Source organism: Leptopilina heterotoma, unplaced genomic scaffold (assembly GCF_015476425.1).
Source record: "Leptopilina heterotoma isolate Lh14 unplaced genomic scaffold, ASM1547642v1 Lhet_142, whole genome shotgun sequence".
Lineage (NCBI taxonomy): Eukaryota > Metazoa > Arthropoda > Insecta > Hymenoptera > Figitidae > Leptopilina > Leptopilina heterotoma.
In genome coordinates this window covers 624,563-644,690 of record NW_025110861.1, presented here as the reverse complement: position 1 = coordinate 644,690, position 20,128 = coordinate 624,563, and the positions used below count along the sequence as shown (strand labels likewise).

Below are 20,128 nucleotides of genomic sequence, written 5' to 3'. Positions count from 1 at the left end.
AAATGAAAAATGGTGGTAGCAAGACATTTATTGGATAGCCGGTCGACAAATTGTGTGCGAAAATATAAAATATTTTTTATCATCGGTATCAGTATACTATGTATTCAAGTGTATTTAGCGTATTCTTTTTTAACATTGGAAAACGAAGATCGAAAATCTTCGAAAAGACGTGTTACTGACTTGGTAAGTGTAACTTAACCTCTAATTTTTGACAGTTTTCAATTTCAAACAAAAACATGCATTTATAACAGAAATGAATTACTTTGCCTGCCTGGCAAAATTATAAAAAATACTTGAATGAAATTAAGAGAAATTCATTAATTTGACAGATAGAATTTAAAATTTTGTTGTGTGAGACGGTCGAAGTAATACATAAATAGAAATTATACCGTCTGTCAAAAAAACGAGCCAAATATGTAACCACAAAACTAAGCTGTCAAAATATTGTTACCTTAATTTTTTAAAATAAACAATTGAAATATTGTCGAAAGAAAAAATTGCGATAATGCTATCACATTGTTTAAAGTAGTTGCTGTACGAGAAAGCGCGCTTAAATTTAAATTATAATATTTATTAATTTCGTCTTATTTCCATAATTTTAACTTTTTCTTTTACTTCTTTTAATATTAATCTTGAAAATAATAAAATATAGAAATAATATTTAAAAATAATAATAATAATAGTTAAAAACTATAAAAAAATTGAATTTTGTAAAAGTTACAAATAATTGTAGAAATTCAATTATTTTCAAAAAATAATAAAATTTTTTACAGGAATTCAATTATTTTCATAATCATAAATAATAAAACTCATCGCAGAATTTCAATTATTTTTAATACAATTATCAAATTCCTCGAAAAATATGATTATTTTTAAAAATTTTATTAAAATTCGTCGAAAGAATTCAATTATTTAAAAATTTGTTGATTAAATTCTTTATGAGAATTCAATTTTGAGAAACATTCAATTATTCAATATAAATTATTTATTTTTGTATTTAAATCATTGAATTCTCGTAGAATTTTCTAATAAAAATTGATTTAGAAGTGAATTTCAGTTAAAATTTTAGATAATAATTTACAGCGTTAATTTTTAGAAATAATTAAATTTTGAAAGAGTTTCAAATTAAAGTCTTTGAAAAACTGAATTTTTCATACTTTTAACTAACAATTCTGTAGAATTAATTTTCTTGAACAAGTTTAATTGAATTTTTTTATGAAATTATTTCAAGTTTTTATTTTCTAATATATATATTTAATTGAAGAATTTACGAATAATCGAAAGTTTTGGTAAAATTGAATTGAAAACAAATGAATAAATTCTCAAAGAACTTTTTCAAAAATTATTAAAAATAATTGATTTAGAGAAAAATTTTAGTTAAAAATTCCATTAAATAATAATTGAATTGTAATGATGAAAATAATTTTGGAGAAGTTACAGTAACTATATTTTCAAAATTATTATTTGAAATTTTAAAAAATTTTAATTTTTAATGAATTTAATTAGAAATTTTGAGGAACTTAAATTTAAAAAAAATTTTAATAGTTTAAATTCTTTTGAAATTATTTAAAGTTTTCAATAGTATAAGATTTTTTTTAGTATTATCTTGGAACAAAGTAAATTAAAATTTTTTAAAATTTTATTTTTATGAACTAAAATTTCGGAGAAATTATTTAGAATTAAAATTTTTTTAAAAATTAATTTTAAGAATTTCTTTTTCGTAATTTTTGAAAAATGCTCTATACCTTAATAACTTTAAAAAAAACATGGAAAGTTACAATTATTATAAAAAATTAAATTTTTGCATTTAAATAATAATTGAATTCTCGAAGATCTTTCGGAAAATTATTATAAAGATAATTGATTTAAAGATGAAGTTGTTTTTTAAATTGTAGAAAATAATTGAATTTTTTAAGGGTTATAGATGTAATTTTTAGAAATTATTAAATTTCAGACGGTTTTAAATGGGAAATTTTTAAATTTTATTTCCCATGGAAAAACAAATACTTAAGAAGTACTTAAATATTTATTTAATAAAATTATTATTAAAGTTTTGTATAAACGAATTTAGAAATCAGTGAAAGATGAGAAAAAATAGAAAATAAAATTTTTGTGACAACACTGAATTAAATAAACGGGTTTTTCGACTTTTTTTTAGTCTTAAAGTAAATCCGAGACCTGTTTTTATAATCAAAATTAATTTAATTTGAATTTGGTGTAAAAATGAATTATTTGCTATAAATAAACTGATATTCAAGATCTCTGTTATACTATTGACAATAATTTGCATTTGCAGAAGGATTTTCCTCACTCGGAAGTAGGAGAGGGCCTTCCAAAAGGAACAAGACAATTGAAACTGCCGCCAGATAAACAAACGAGTGCAAACAAGCAACAATCACGTCGTAATCGTACAAATATTGTTACTCTAGATCGAAAGTCACTAAATTTTACTCCTATCTGTGATGTGACTGGACGAGAGGCAGTGAGTGCCATAACACGAGCACAATCTCAAATATGCAAAGAGTATATAGTCAATGTGACGTGCCTTAGTCATCAAGGTTTATTATATCCCAAAACCTTACAATCTTCCTGTCCTCATTCCACAGGTTTTACAGGAATTCCAAAGAATATTGGTTGCTTCAAGGATGACAAACTATTTCGTGTTCTTACTGGTTTCAATGCAATTTACAAGAATAATAATTCGCCCCAACGGTGCGCATACATGTGTTTGCAATCTGGATATTCATTCGCCGGCACCGAATACTCGTTAGTAGTTTTTTTATTAATAATTAAAATATATTTTCCTATAAAATATTTTATATGCATTAATAATATATTATTAGGTCTTATTTAAAAATTTTCATCTTTCGAATTTTGTACTTTAGATTTTAGAATCTATTTAATTAAATAATTTCAGAGTTGAATGTTTCTGTGGAATGGAAGAGCCACCTCAAACTAGTCGACTACCAGATTCCAGTTGTAACATGAAATGTCCTGGAGACTCTAAACAGTCCTGTGGTGGCTATTTAACTATCAATGTTTTCCACACTGGAATTAAAAGTAAGTATTACATATTGTATATAATATCAACTTGAGGTCTGCTATCTAAAATGAAAAAATTCGAAGTCATATTTGCCGTGAGGTTGAAATTCACTTACAGTTTAAAGAAATCCCAACCTTACGGCAATTGCAGCTCGCTAGGTTTCTAAAAAATTTTGGCTTTTTTAACTTTTACTTTTTCGTTTCTTTAAACGTTGCGGACTTCAACCTCATTTTTTGCTTTGGACAGCAGAGGTATAAATTTTAGATTAAAATTAATATTTGTTCGAAATTTCAGAATTTAAAGCCCAAGAAGCGAAGAATTCTAGTTCAAATCTAGTGAAAGATAAGCCTGCTAGAATAGCATACTTAATTACAGTCAATGGAAGAGCTAGTCGTCAAGTCAAACGTCTCATTCGCACTCTTTATCACTCTTCACATCTTTTTTATATTCATGTTGACGCGGTAATTATACAAATTTCTTATACTAATCTCAATTTTTAGAATTTATATTATTTATAAAATAAATGCACTGTGGATTATTTTCCTAAAATTCGATCAAAAATTTTAATTTAATTCAAAATTACTATAAACTTGCTACTCGGGAATTTTTGGAGAGGCTGATTTAAAAAATTTTTTAAGAAAATTCTATGCAAACATTTAATTAAATTTTCGTAAATAACAAAAATTCCACAGGAATTCTATTATTTACAAATTTATTTTAAATTTCTTCGCAATGCAATAATTCAATTATTCTCATAAATACTTTCTAAAATTTTTTACGGAGATTCAATTATTTTTATAAATAATAAAATTCTTTGCAGGAATTCAAATTTTTATAAAAATTTTTAATTAAATTCTTCGCAAAAATCCATTTATTTAAAAAAATTTTTACTAATTTATTTGCAAAAATTCAATTCTCATCATAAATAAAATTATTGGAAGTGTTTTTTTATTGTCAAAAAATTTAATAAAATTCATCGTAAAAAATTTAATTCTTTTTAAAAATTTTAATAAAGTTTTTCGCAAAAACTCATTCTTTTCACAAATAAAATTCTTTAAGGGCATCCGGGAAAAATCGAGCCCAAAAAGTGTTTTCCCGCGTGTCGTCTCACTCCTAAATAATTAGAGATATTTAGTTCGGATTTAGCATGATAATTAGGGGAATTCATGATGATAAAGAATATTCTCGAAATTTGCAAGTAATTTTTGAAATAAATATTGAAAAACGAAATTACAAAAGTTGGATTTTGGGCGAAAGTGAGAGGCAATATGGCGGCGAGCACACAGACAAGTGGATCTATGTGTCAGTGGTCAAGGAGGTGGCGCCAATTCTCGGAAGCGGTCGCGAGTTGAACTGAGGGAAATGTATTAATCTCAAATTACTCCACTTTCAATCGTTAATAAAATAATTTCCTCGCAAAATTATTGCAAAAACGGAGAGGGCCGCTCCTCGGAGACTCTTCCTCTATCACCCCTCCAAATATGAACCCGAAATATTTTATCCTCTCAAAATGAGACGTCTATACTGAACCGTTCAAAACCCCTTTTTTCCGTATATTTCAACAATTTTTTTCAATAATTATTTATCAAAATTTCTCTAAATTCCGAGAGGACCGCTGGTCCCAGAGCATTTCTCTATATTTACCAAAAAATCCCGACTCAAAATATTCTTTTCTTTTTAAATGAGACGTCTATCACGAAACCAGTATTATTTCCCGGATGCCCTTAAGTGTTATTCTTATTATTTTCAAAAATTTTAATACCTATAATTGTTCGCGAAAATTCAATTATTTTCATAAATACCTAATAAAATTCTTGACAAGAATTCAATTATTTTAAAAAATTGTAATATTTAATTATTCATCCCAAAAAATTCAATTATTTTCATAAATAATAAAATTCTTAGCAAAAATTTAATTTTCTTCATAAATAATAAAATTCTTCTCCGAAATTCACTTTAAATTTCATAAATAATAAAATTCTTCACAGGAATTCAATTACTTTTAAAAATTATAATATAATTGTTCGTAAAAATTCAATTACTTTTTATAAATAATACATTTCTTCTCTGAAATTTAAATATTTATAAAAATTTTTATAAAATTATTCGCAAAAATTCAATTATTTTCATAAATACTAAATTCTTCACAAGAATTCAATTATTTTTAAAAATTATAATATAATTGTTTGTAGAAATTCAATTATTTTCATAAATAATATAATTCTTCGCAGGTATTTAATTATTTTGAAAAATTTTAATACAATTGTTCGTAAAAATTCAATTATTTTTTATAAATAATACATTTCTTCACAAGAATTCAATTATTTTTAAAAATTATAATATAATTGTTCGTAAAAATTCAATTATTTTCATAAATAATACAATTCTTCGCAGGAATTCAAATATTTATAAAAAATTTAACAAAATTTTCGCAAAAATTCATTAATTTAAATAATTTGACAAAATTATTTTCAAATTTCAATTTTCTGCAGAAATAAAGTTTCTAGCAAAAATACAATTATTTTCATAAATAATAAAATTCCTTTCCGAAATTCAATTATTTTCAAAAATTTTCTTCAATTCAATGATTTTTAGTATCTATAATTGTAATAAAATTTTACGAATGATTTCAATTATTTAAAAATAATTTTAATAAAATTCTATGCAAACATTTAATTAAATTTTCGTAAATAACAAAAATTTCACAGGAATTCTATTATTTCTTCGCAATAATTCAATTATTTTTTTTAAATTATAATATAATTGTTCGTAAAATACAATTATTTTCATAAATAATGCAATTCTTCGCAGGAATTCAAATATTTATATAAAATTTAATAAAGTTTTCGCAAAAATTCAATAATTTAAAAAAATTTTACAAAATTAATTTCAAAATGCAATTTTCCGCAGAAATTCAATTATTATTATAAATAATAAAATTCTTAGCAAATATTCAATTATTTTAATAAATAATAAAATTCTTCTCCGAAATTCAATTATTTTCAAAAATTATAATAAAGTTCTTGATAAAATTTCAATTATTTTCAAAAATTTTCCTCAATACAATGACTTTTAGTATTTATTATTGTAATAAAATTTTACGAATGATTTCAATTATTTAAAAAAATTTTTAATAAAATTCTATGCAAACATTTAATTATTTTCGTAAATAACAAAATTGTCACAGGAATTCTATTATTTACATTATAAATTTTTTACGGATGATTCAATTATTTTCATAAGTAATAAAACTCATGGCAGAATTTCAATTATTTTTAATACAATTTTAATCGAATTATTCGAATAATGTCTTTACTCTTAAAAATTTTATTAAAATTCGTCCAAAGAATTCAGTTATTTAAAAACTTGTTGATAAAATTTCTTATAAGAATTCAATTTTGAGAAACATTCAATTATTCAATAAGTTATTATTTTTTTTCTTTAAATAATTGAATTCTCGTAGAATTTTCTAATGAAAATTGATTTAAAAATTAATTTCAGTTAAAATTTTAAATAATTGAATACGAAAAGCATTATTGAATGAATTTTTAGAAATAATTTAATTTTAAACAGGTTTCAAATTATAAACTTTGAAAATAAGAATTTTTAACATTTTTAACTATAACAATTCTGTAGAATTAATTTTTTTGGAAAAAATAATAATAATTAAATATAAACAATCAATTTTAAATGAAAAAAAAAAAAAAATGTTTCAAGTCTATCGAAAAATGTAAGTCTTGGACAGAATTTTAAAAAAATTCCCCATAGTGTATATTGACAATTAATTACAATGGCGTTCATTTTGAACTTGAATGCCTCTATTAAAAAATGTATGTCTAATTTATTTTAATTTCTTTCAGAGACAAGATTACTTATATCGTGAAATGTTAGAGGTAGAAAGAAAGTGTAAAACAAATAATATAAAAGTGGCGAAAGGCGAAGGATTGCGACACGCGAGCATTTGGGGTGGAGCGAGTCTTTTGACAACTGTTTTAAGCTCCGCTCGACAAATGCTCTCGCATTCTCAATCCTGGGATTTTTTAGTTAATTTATCGGAGTCTGATTTTCCAATTAAAAATAATACACTGTTGACTGAATTTCTTTCCTGGAATAAGGGAATGAATTTTGTTAAATCACATGGAAGGGAAGTTCAACGTTTTATCAGTAAACAAGGATTGGACAAGAGTTTTGTCGAGTGCGAGGCACGCATGTGGCGAATTGGCGATCGAAAATTACCAAACGGTATAGTAACTATTTTTATTATCTTTTTCCTGATTTTTAAGAAAATTTCTAAACATTTTTTTCCCTATTTTTTTCTATTCCATTGTCTATTTTATTGTCCTATTGTCTGACTTTCTTTTCGCTCCTCGAATAATTTTGGACAATATCGATACCATTTTTGCTAAATTAAAATTACAACATAATGCCATTTTTCTTATAAAAAATGCAACTTTTTTCGATTTTCAAAGAATAGAAAATAACTGTAGTTTAGATAAACTAGACTTGATTAAAATAAAATTTAGTAAAAATTAAAAAAACAAGTTAATAAAATTGGAACCGAACCGAATTCATGTTAATTCTTATGGAGAGAATCGAATTTTTGAAATTTGGACAACTCTATTAAAACAACACTTTAAAAAAATTTTATTTCTGAAAATAATTGAATTCTGACAAATAATTTTGTTAAAATTGTTTAAAATAATTGAATATTTGCGAAGAATTTTATTCAAAATTGTTATTCAAAAATAAAAAAATACTTTAAAAGAATATTATTTCTCAAAAGAATTGAATTTTTGCGAAGAATTTTATAATAATATTTAAAAAGTAATTGAATTCCTGTGAAGATTGTTATTATTTATGAAAATAATTAAATTTCGGTGAAGAATTTTATTATTTATGAAGATAATTAAATTTTTGCTAAGAATTTTACTATTTTTGAAAATAATTTAATTTCTGCGAAGAGTTTTATTATCTATTCACGAAAATAATTGAATTTTTTGCGAACAATATTATAGGTATTAAAATTTTTGAAAATAATACCTAAGAATAACACTCAAAGAATTTTATTTGTGAAAAGAATTGAGTTCTTGCGAAAAACTTTATTAAAATTTTTAAAAAGAATTAAATTTGTTGCGCAGAATTTTATTAAATTTTTTGACAATAATTGAATTTTTGCAAAATAATTTTTGTAAAAAGTTTAAAAAGTAATTGAATTTTTGCGAAGAATTTTATTAATTTATTATTTATTAAAATTATTTGAATTCTTTCAAATTTTGTCAATGAATTTAATGGAAATTGTATTGAAAATAATTGTATTATGTATTTTATTAAAATTTTTTGAAAATAAAATTCTTTTAAAGAATTTAATTAAAATTGAATTTTTTTAAATGTTGTATCTGAAATTATTCAAAAATTAAAGATGATTTTGAAAATAAAAAATGTTGTAATTTACACATCTAATTATAATAAATTAAATAGCTAGTCTTCGTAGTTATTCTTTTTTAATTTTTTATAAAAATTAATTATTTTTTCAATTTTTAAATAAAATTATTCGTGAAATTATTTAAAATAATTACAAATTGAAATCTGTAAAATATGATATTTCCAGGTATTCAAATCGACGGTGGAAGCGATTGGATCGCATTGAGTCGTAATTTCGTGGAGTACGTTGCAAATCCAAATCCAGATTCTCTAGTGGCTGGTCTTCTAAAACTCTTCCAATATACACTATTGCCAGCGGAATCCTTTTTCCACACGGCTCTCAGAAACTCGAAATTTTGTCAATCCTATGTCGATAATAATCTACACGTGACGAATTGGAAGAGAAAACTCGGCTGCAAATGTCAATACAAGGCAGTTGTCGATTGGTGTGGATGCAGTCCTAATGATTTTAAAATTGAAGACTTTACACGACTACGCGGAACGTCACAGAGGAATTTATTCTTCGCAAGAAAATTCGAACCAATTATTGACCAAAGAATTATCGACAGAATCGAGCAATGGCTTTATCCTCATTCAATAAATTCAACTGTCAATTCAAAGGGCTACGATATGTACTGGCAGAGTCTCTATCATCACGCAGACTTGAGTCCCTTGGCTGATGATAGCCTGCTAACTGTTTCCAATTCCCTCTCGAGACTCGCCTATCGTAATTTTAATATCGAAGACAATGTTCATCTTTTAGAAACGACGGCCTACTTTCATGAGAATAGATTCTTTGGCATTTTAATAAGAGCCGAGGCGAATGTGAAGAGTATCGAGTCCTCGACATTGCAGGCGGAATTTCCCGAACAAATCGAGGCATTGGTTCATTTGAAGAAATATGTATCGACAAGTTCCGCTTGGTTAGGAAAGATACGAAATCTCAATGTGAACACTGATTATGATCAAAAGGAACAAACATTTAGGAATTTAATTAATGGATTAGGACCATTTTCCACTCCAATTTTAGCCTATGAATTCGAACCGGAAGTGGTGACTCCACAGAATGTTACTATTTTGTGGGTCGATCCTTTAGGAGTATTAGCTGATGTTAATTATATGCAACTGGAAGATTCAACACTCGTGAGTATTCTTTTATTTTTTATTTTATTTTATTTTTACTCTTTTTTAATTCTTTTGAAGTCTTTATTTTTTAACAATATTTTAAGAAATGTATAATAATAATTACTAAATTATCCACTTCAAAGAAAATACATAAACAACTAAATTATTGAATCTCTCTCTTTGTGAAAAAGTCCTGCGAATGTTGATTTAGTAAAAAGTTAACACATTTTTTAAATTTAATTTAATTTCTAGAATTCATAAGAAAACTCAAAAATATTCTGAGTTTTCTTAGTCTTTTAAAAAAAAATTATCAATTTAATCTTAAATTAATTAGATTTCTTCTGTTTCTAAATTCTTTCTAATTGAACTTTACAGACTTGAAATTGAAAGTATTTTAAATAATTTCGCGAATTTAAAAAAAATTGAAAGCGCAACTTTTATAAATTAATCATGTTATGAATAATAAGGAAAATTGGTTATTTAATTTATTACAATTATGTAAATTGGCACATTTCTTATTTTTAAAAATCATATTCAATTTTTAAATAATTTCAGATACAAAATATTATAAAATTCTATACTCAAAACAATTCAAAAACTTTAATAAAAATCTTCGCACGAGATTCAATTATTTTCAATATAATTTTAATTGAATTCCTTAAAAGAAATTAATTATTTTCAAAAAATTTTCGTAAAACTCTTTAAAACAATTAAATTATTTTCAAAAAGTTTAATAAAATTCTAAGCAAAAATTAAATTATTTCAAATTAAAAATTATGAAAAGTTACAAAAATTGCAAAAAGTAATATAAAATTTTATTAAAAATGTTATATTTTAACATAGAAAAAATTTCACACATTAAATAGTGAAAAATAAATTAATTTCAATATAATTTTAATAAAATTTCTCGAAAGAATCCAATTATAAGAATTTAATTATTTTCAATAGGGTTTTAATTGAATTCCTTAAAAGAATTAAATTATTTTCAAAAATTTTAATAAAATCCTAAGGAAATATTAAATTATTCCAGATTCAAAATTATAAAAAGTTACAAAAATTACAAAAATTACAAAAAGTAAATATAAAATTTTATTAAAAACTAGCAAATGCGCGGAATTTGATATTCAATTTATTATTATTAGGTATGAAAATGACAAAAATTTTTATTTCCAAATACAAATTTTTGAATAATTTCATAATCAGAATTTAAAAAATTAAGTACATAATTCATTATTATTGTTCATATCTTCAAAAATTTAAATTTCTTCGCAAGAATTCAATTATTTTCATAAATAATAACATTCTTCGAAAGAATTCAATTATTTTTATAAATAGAAAATTTTTTTTGGAAAAATTCAATTTTATTTTCAACAAAATTTTAATAAATTTTGTTCGAATCAATTCAATTATTTTAATAGTAAAATCTTTGCAAATATTAATTATTTTCAATAAAATTTCACGAAGGAATTCAATTTTTTTCTCAATTCGTTTTTAAAATTTCCAAAAGAATTCAATTATTTACAAAAATGTTAATAAATCCTTCGCAACAATTCAATTATTTTGATAAATAGTACATTTTTTTGCAAAAATTCAATTGTTTTTAACAAAATTTTGATAAAATTTCACAAAAGAATTCAATTTTTTTCTTCATTCATTTTTAAAATTTCCAAAAGAATTGAATTATTTTCTAAAATTGTAATAAATCATTTGCAATAATTCAATTATTTTTATAAATAATAAATTTTTTTGCAAAAAATTCAATTGTTTTCAACAAAATTTTGATACAATTTCACGAAAGAATTCAATTTTTTTCTTGATTCGCTTTTCAAAATTTCCAAAAGAATTCAATTATTTTTTAAAATTGTAATAAATCCTTCGCATTAATTCAATTATTTTTATAAATATAGTAAAATTCTTTGCAAAATTTCAATTATTTTGAATAAAATTTTAATAAAATTTCATGAAAGAAAATTCAATTCAAAAATTTTAATAAATCCTTCGAAGCATTTCAATTTTTCTTTTTTAATTTTTAATAAAATGTTCCGAAACAATTCAATTATTTTTATAAGGAATAAAATTCATCGCAAGAAATTTAATTATTTTTTGAAAATTTAAATAAAATTCAATATTTTAAATGTTTAATTTCAATTATTAAGAAACACGATTATTTTAAATACTTAACAAAAATTCTGCATAAAATTTAATTTCTTAAAAAATGTCCAATTAAAATTATTAGCGAAACTCCATTATTTAACAAAAAAAATTTCAAAGAAATTCATCAAAAGCATTGAATTAGGATTTACAAAAATTTTACCAAAATTCTTCGATAAAATTCAATTATTCTCAAATTTTTTGGTAAAATTCTTTGCAAAAATTCAATGATTTTCAGTAAATTAATTTTAAAATTGAAAATATGTGAAAAGCAAATTTAACGAAATTTAAATTTCTTTTATGAAAATAAAGAAAAAATTTGCGTAAAATTTTTTTTTTTGAGAAAAATAAATAAATTTTGACCTTTTATATTTCCAATCACAATTTTTTAAGAAATCATCAATTTTTTAGTCATAAATAAAAAAAGCTTTGCATAATTTCTATTTTTATATCACAATTTTTTATCAAAGTCTCAGATATTTTTAGAAATAAAGGAAAAAAAAATTTTGTCAATCATATTTTTTATTTACAAAATTTTTAGTTTCTTTTGGAAAAAAAGTGTTGAATCTACATTTTAGGGTCGAAAACGACATAAAAAATTCAAAATGCATAGGATATAAAATAATGAAATTTAGGAAGAGTACTAAAATAACAATTTCCTAGTAAATTGATTTAAAATTTTAATCTTTTTGAAACATATTGAAATCTAGTAGAATTTCATTTAAAATTGTGAAAAAAATTGTCTTTTTAAAATTTTTACTTATTATTTTTTCAAGATAATTAAATTTTAAAAAGAATGTATTAAATTTATAAAAGTTAATAATTAATAAATGGTAAAAAATAATTATGACTTAATGTTAAAATTACAATGTTTTATTTAATATTATTATTTATTTAAAAACATTTAATAATTTAAATTAAATTTTAAATTAAAAAATTTTTTTCAAATGATTTAAAAATAAAAATTTTAACTTTTTTCAGATGGGACACGTGCGACCGCAATTAAATGAACGACTATTAATTGGAACTTGGCAAGTAATTTTAGTTTCGAATGGCGAATTAATGGCGCAATTAAAATTCTTAGTCACACCATTGGCCTATTGGAAGAATCAAAAAATCACAGCTGATAAAGCACGAGAAATTCACAATGGTTCATCGGGTCCCTATCATATTGCTAAGGATATAGTGCATAAGTGGAGAAATTTCTTGAAACCTTTAATATACTCAGAAGGAGGAAGGCAGCGTGTTAAAAATAATGTCGAGGAGAGAATTGGTTCCGATCTGAATCAATGGATAGACATTTTAATAGCCGAATATTATGAGATTAATAAAATATGTTATTTAAATGGTCGGTTTAAGTTTAAGCCGATTTTACAAAAATGCTCTGCCACTCGATGGAGTTCCCTGAGTCCTGATACAAAGTCTGATGTTCATACTATATGTCAAAATTAACTAATCAATTTTAAATGCATGTGTTATATATTATATATATATAAATATGTAAATTTCATATATTATATTTCTCATCTTTATGAATATTAATGTTTCCGTAGATATTTTTATATTACTCTCATAAGCGTTGTCAAATCAGTATTTATACAAATATATTTCAATTCTTTTATATAAAAAGACTGGAATTTATTTTTCATTTTATTTTTAATTTTATTTTTAATTTTATTTTTCCTTTTAATTTTACTAAATTATTATTTATTTATTTACTTGAAAAAACGGGCTTAAAATAGTTCAAATTCTCTTGATAATAATAATATAATTATTATTATTATTATTATAAAAATTTACAGGAAATTAAAACATCTAATTAAATCTATGAAGTCGATATCTCTAAATTTGAATGAATTAAAAATAATTAATTTTATAGTAAAAATCAGTTACTGATTCAAATAGTAATATTTTATTAATTAAATATTTAATAGAAACTAATTATTAGTTAAATTCGCGTTTAATTTATGTCAAAATTACTGAATTTTTGGCAACAATTCAATTAGTGAAGTTTATCTATTTTTGTAATTATTTATTTACTAATAATTCAAAAGTTTTTGAAAATAATTAATAATTTGATACAAATAATTAGTTATTTGTTACAAATAATTAGTTATTTTTTACTAATAATTAGTTATTTTTTTTTACTAATAATTAGTTATTTTTTTACTAATTACTAAACCAAAAAGTTAGCCACAGTTTTATTAATAATTAGTTGTTTTTAACTAATTCAGATTTAGAGAGATCCGATGGTTAGAATTAATATGGAAAGAAAACAAAAAGACTGAAATAAAATAATTCTAATCTAACAAATAAGTGGAAATCTTTTCAGTAAAAGTAACATTTTATAGATTTAATTTTTCAATTTTATTTAAATTGTTAATTAGCAATTTGACAATTAAATAAACAAGGCCCCTGAATATTGAAATCCGTCAGTGAGAAGACGACCTTGCAGTAGTGGATCTTCTACTCTTTTATCATTTTCTTTTTTAAAATGATCAGTCAGTTACTCTTAATTTCGCATGAAATTGAAAATTCCGTCAATAAGGGAAAGTAATAGTTTTCTTTAAATAATAAAAAATTTATCTTTGTTGAGAAATTTAAAAGTTATTTTTCACTTAAAATACATTTTCTCTGTTCGTTTTCAAAATTCAGCCAGTAACCGGTAAGAGAACAATTAAATTTCTTCCTCATAATAATTTTTTTTTTACAAACTCCTTTAATATTTTTTTGTGACCATGAAAAATTTTAATTTCAACAAATTGCACTACTATTTTTGTAAATTATAAAATAAATATTTATGTATTAAAAATTTTAATTCATTTTTAATCGCAGTTTATTTTTTTTCTTTTTAATCGCTAAAAAATTTCTTTTTTATTCAGGAAATAAAGTTTATTTGAAAATTAAAATGTCAAAGGTCAGTTGAAACGATAATATTACTTTCCTATATATGTGTAAAAAAGTGGTTTCTTAATTTATTAATTTTCATAAGAAGTTTTAAATTTACTTTCACTAAATTAAAAAAAAAAAATTTTTTTGATTTTGAAAAATTTATTGTTTTATTGAAAGTAAAAATGTATAACAAAATTATATTATTGTTTATTTATTTATTTCAAGTTTATATTTAGAAAAAGGCTATTTTTACCCATTTTTAATTTTTATTTTCCAGAAAAAGAAAATAAGGAACAAATTTTTAATCTAAGGAGGGAAAATGTTGCGAATTTTGTTAATTTGTATTTTTGTTTTTTTATTGAGCGAAATTAACAGTCAGTACGTTCCTCCTGATGCAACAGTTCAACCTCTTCATCCAGTAGGAATAAAAATATCTATTCCTGGTTAGTATTTAAATATTTTTAATTTAATACAATTTTATTAACACCTATTTATATCGTATTAATTTTTCGGTGCTTATACGTAAATCCTAGCGTAAATCGAAATGTAAAGTAATTAATACATTACTTTTGTTACATTCGATTTAAATAAAAAATGTTTAATGGATTTTTATGAAAAATGTATCCTAAGGTTATATTTTAATCTGACATCAGTTTCTTAAAATTCAAAATGTCGGATCCAATATGGCGACCAAATTTTTTATAAAAATTAACGTATTTGTCTAAAATTGTTTTCTCGAGGGTTTTTGAGGTCAATGAATGAAAATTTATTCTAAGATTAAAAAAAAACAAAATGTCGAATTCGATATGTCGACCAAAAAAGTTTTTTAAATTACCTTATTATTATTTGTTTAAAAATGTTTACTCGAGAGTTTTTTGGATCACTGAATCCAAATTTAATATATCAGATTTTAAAAATTCAAAATGTCGGCCAAAATTTTTACAATAACGTACATAAAGAATGCGTTTTTTGATTAAATCGAAACATATCAGCTTTGCAATTTTCTGCCATGTTAAATTCGTCATCTTTAATTTGACAATAAATTTCTATATAGCACTTGTAAAACACCCCGAATATCGAGTTTTAAGTATATAAACGTGGATGTTTACAATTTTTGGACGCCATATTGAATCCGCCATTTTGAATTTTTTAAATCTGACATTAACTTTGAAATTCATACTTTTTTATGTTGCGCATATAAATATGCGTCATGAACATTTTTCACAAGTTTTAGTTTTGCGTTAGATATATGCGTCACCAATTATCAACAGGTGAATAAAAAAGAGAATGGCGTTTATTATTTTTACATATAGCTGTTAAAAAGTGTGCGGTTTAAAATATTTTTTAAATCTAAAAAAAATACTCAAAAATTGACATAAAAAATGCCTGGAGTATCAAAATACCCCAGGTTTAGAGTCTAGGGTTATAATAATGGATTTTTTTATTATATAATATTGTTAAAAATTAATTGTCAATTATTTTCAGACGAAGAAGGAATTTCCCTCGTGGCATTTCACGTAAACTTCAATACAGAATTTTTCGCCTTGGAGGCAGGAACAATAGCACGAGATATAATAAAACCCAGAAGTGGAAGATGGACTTACGAAGATCGAAGTACTAGACTCAAAGAAGGGGACGTTGTTTATTACTGGGTGCATGTTGTTTTTGAAGGATTAGGATACAATTTACTTGATCAACAACACACTGTAACAGGTAAAATACTTTATATGGCAAAAAAAATGAATTAGCATTTATGTATCAATAAATTGTTAGGCAATTGTGTCATCTTGTATTTTTAAAAGTTTCATCAGTCAATATTAGCTGAAAATATATGTATAATGCTAATAGAAACATTATAATGCGAATGCAACTCTTTTTGTAAATTATTTCAGACTTTTATGATTATAACGGAGAACGAATTGGTGGATCAGCTGCAACCGATTTTGCTGGCAATGAAACATGTTCTCCGACTGTGACAAAAGTTTACGGTTACGAAAATCAAACACAGAATGTTTGTGGGGGAGCACTTATTTTCGAGGATACGTTTGAAAATGATAATCAACTTAATCAAACAAAATGGAATATTGTTGAAAGATTTTCTGGACCTCCGGTAAGTTACTTTTTTCAGATAATCTCTGTAAATTAATTAATACAGTGACTAGATTAAGAACCACATTTATACCTCGGAATATTTCGAGTAGTTAAACAACGAACTTTTTTCAGGATTACGAGTTTGTCGTTTATCGGAATTCAAAGAAGAATGTTAATGTTGTCAATGGCAATTTAAAAATCACACCACTTCTGTTAGAAGATGCTTGCGGTCACAATTTTGTCGAAAATGGAAGCTTAAGTTTGACGAAGTAATGTATTAAAAATAAGTTATTAGAATTTTCGAAAAAAATATGTATAATTTTCTAAAAAGTGTCAAAGTCGATTGGATTTTTGAACTTCAATGGGAAAATCGCATCGACTTGGACACCATTTTAAGTCATTTATTCTTTTTTAGTCCCAAAATAACTTTGGTTGATTAGGCTGAATGCAATGCATTAGATGATTGAACAACCAGTCCAATTGTCCAAAAGCCGTTTGGAAAATTTTTTAAATTAAATTAGTCTTGCTCAATCATCTAAAACGCTTGCTTAATAATCCTTTTTTACTGGGATGCCAAGTTTTAGAAATGTCGGTGTATGGCACTCCCATAATGTTACTGTCCAGAAGCATTCAATAACTATAATTTTGTCTATTCAGGTGTACCGGACAACATGGATCAAGAGACTGTCAACGCAACGCCCAAGGTTTTCTTGTTTTACCTCCCGTTATCTCTGGACGGATTGAGACGAAAAATATTTTTTCATTTCAATACGGCCGAATTGTAATCAGAGCAAAATTGCCGCGAGGTGACTGGATTTATCCACGTAAGTTACTGCGACAAATAAAATATTCCTTCCAATTACTCAATTGACAATTTATTATTAGATTTAGTATTTCCTTCCAATTTTAAATAATTCATCGTTTCTTTTGTTTTAAAAACAGTGTTATGGCTGGAACCATTGGACAGGGATGGATCACTCTTGGGAAACGATGCTCTATTTTGTTTTCAATTACGAGTAGCGAATGCTTTTGGAAATCCAGAATTACGATCGTCTAATGAAGAAGATTTGAGTGGTCACATTCTTCGAGGTGGATTAGTTTCTCATACACTTTTACACACAGTTGATGTTTCCACATTGAAAACAAACGACAGCACCAAAAGTAAAAGGTCACCTCAATTGTGGTCCGATGATTTTCATCTTTTTGAAATGGAATGGAGACCAGAATCACTTATTTCCAAAGTCGATGGAGAAATTTATGGCGAAATGAAATTTGATTCTCCTTTACAACTTCCGGTTAGTGAAAGTCCATATTTTTTGTGTTTTTAATAATAAAATTGTAAAATAAAAATTATTAACAGACGTACCATAATTAAAATTGTTCATGTACTGAAAAATATTTAGTAAAATTTGCATGAATTATTTTTAGTTTTACGTAACTTTGGGTGTTGCTGTTGGTGGATACACTCAGTTTCCTGATAATTGTAAAAGCAAAGGTTACACAAAACCATGGAACAACTTTAAATCAAAGGTAAATTCTAAATTGCAAGTTACATAAATTATTATTATTATTGAAGGGAATTAATTTTGTAGTGTATCTACTGAAAAATTAAACTTTATTTTGAATATTTAAACACGCCCTTACCGTAGTGGGAAAAATGTTTCATAGAACTTTAATCCGCTTGTTTTTTTGAAACAAATGCTTTAACAAAAAACGAAAACGCCATTAAACGCCATTAATATAAGGGGCATTCTCCACAATATTTTCATTGAAAAATTTTATTTTGTTGGAATAATTTTTTTTGGATTCTGTATCGAAAAAAAATAAATACGTATTTTTTTATTTTGTGATTTGATGAAAATTACGGAAGTTATTAATTTTTGAAATTTAATGTTTTTGGAAACATAAATGTTTGAGTCTCGATTTACAAGACGATTTGATGCGCAGTAAATAAAAATGTATGTACGCGCATCATATATCGTCTCAAAAGACGAGACGATTTTTAGTTATTCTGGATCTGATACCTACGCAATGTTTGCTAAATTTTTTCTGTAAATTATTTCAAAATCATGTTCTGATAATTCCAAATACTCATATAAATTTATATGTCAATTTTAACAAAAACTAATTTTCATTCATTTCACTTTTTGGCGTGCTTACGTTTTTTGTTTGCGACTTTACTATATCTTATACACGCAACAAACACACGCATGGTGCGGTACGTACCGGCGCCTCGAAAAGAAAAATTTTCCACCTAAATTTTTGATAAAATTAATTATATTTCCACTTTTTATTATTACTATTTTCAGTCAATTTTCTGATATCTATACAAAATAAAATACTGTATTTTCTATCGAATTTTCTACTGTTTATATTTTCCGGTATTTTTCGCCTACTGAATTTAACAATTAGCATCAAACAATGAAATAGTGAGAAATAGACACATAGTTTAATTATTGAAAATAATTGCTTTATTACTTACAATTAGAAGAAGACTCGTAGTTGTTGACAATTTCTGTGATCTGGAACGAAATCCTAAAGGTGATAAAGTTTTTAAAGTTGATCAGAATTTTGCGTTATACAAGTCGAAACGTGAGAAAAACGAAAAACAACTTAGCGAAACGCTAGTCTGACGCTAGTCAATCAACAAGTGTCGCGCACTTCTTGAAGATTCGGTGATTGTCACCCTCGGTACCCTTCGGTCAATTTCGGGATAAATAGCCTAACTTCCGGCAGGCGCCCAAGAGTATGTAACACAAACACATCAGTGATACACCTTAGATAAAATACTAATTATTATTAGTTAGGGGTCGTCCATATAACGTCACACGCGTCACACTTTGAGATGTTGCTTTGATGCTGTCCTTCCGGTTTGACGGCCTTTTAAAAAGTCATGACATATCTATCAAAACTTTGTTAGTTCGTGACGTATGAACGATATGTCACGAACTAGCAAGAATTTAATAGATGCTGTTCTGTCACAATGTGTGGTTACGAAGGGAACCCCCGGTTTCCTCAAACTCTAAAGGCCCACGCACAATAGCTTTGCGAAAATTGTTCGCGAACAAGACAAGACACACAAGACACATGAATGAGATAGAAAAGAACAAAAATATATTTCTGTTCTTTTCTAACTCATGCTTTGCGTTCAATATAAAGATATAAAGATATTTAAAGACTTTCATTTAAATTTCAGGCACTTTTGAACTTCTATCGAAAGCAATCAACATGGTTCAACACTTGGAAGTCAGGAACATCTTTGAAAGTGGATTTCATCAAAATTTGGGCCTTGTGATGAATTTTTCTTATTTTTTAAAATTAATTATTATAGAAACCTCGACGATTCCAATGTTTTATACACATTTTTAATTCTCATTTACATACATTTTAATACATTCACCTCAA

At 24.5% G+C, this 20,128-nt stretch overlaps 1 protein-coding gene across 1 annotated transcript; it reads left to right on the top strand.

Moving 5' to 3' along the window:
• The first annotated feature begins 9 nt into the window (after positions 1-9).
• Positions 10-20,128, top strand: LOC122498111 (xylosyltransferase oxt). Its single transcript, XM_043605693.1, has 15 exons — positions 10-183; positions 2,297-2,766; positions 2,918-3,060; positions 3,338-3,504; positions 6,904-7,285; positions 8,652-9,607; positions 12,722-13,189; positions 14,943-15,075; positions 16,118-16,345; positions 16,525-16,742; positions 16,856-16,992; positions 17,381-17,547; positions 17,666-18,018; positions 18,152-18,253; positions 19,920-20,128. The coding sequence occupies exons 1-15, from the start codon at positions 10-12 to the stop codon at positions 20,016-20,018; spliced, it is 4,197 nt and encodes a 1,398-aa protein (XP_043461628.1). The 3' UTR covers positions 20,019-20,128.

Bases quoted from the DNA above. Each gene is read 5' to 3' on its own strand.
- LOC122498111 (XM_043605693.1), top strand. From the start codon at position 10: ATGGTGGTAGCAAGACATTTATTGGATAGCCGGTCGACAAATTGTGTG. The intron at 3,505-6,903 runs GTAATTATACAA...AATTTCTTTCAG, and splicing joins TTTATATTCATGTTGACGCG to AGACAAGATTACTTATATCG. The intron at 16,346-16,524 runs GTAAAATACTTT...AAATTATTTCAG, and splicing joins TCAACAACACACTGTAACAG to ACTTTTATGATTATAACGGA.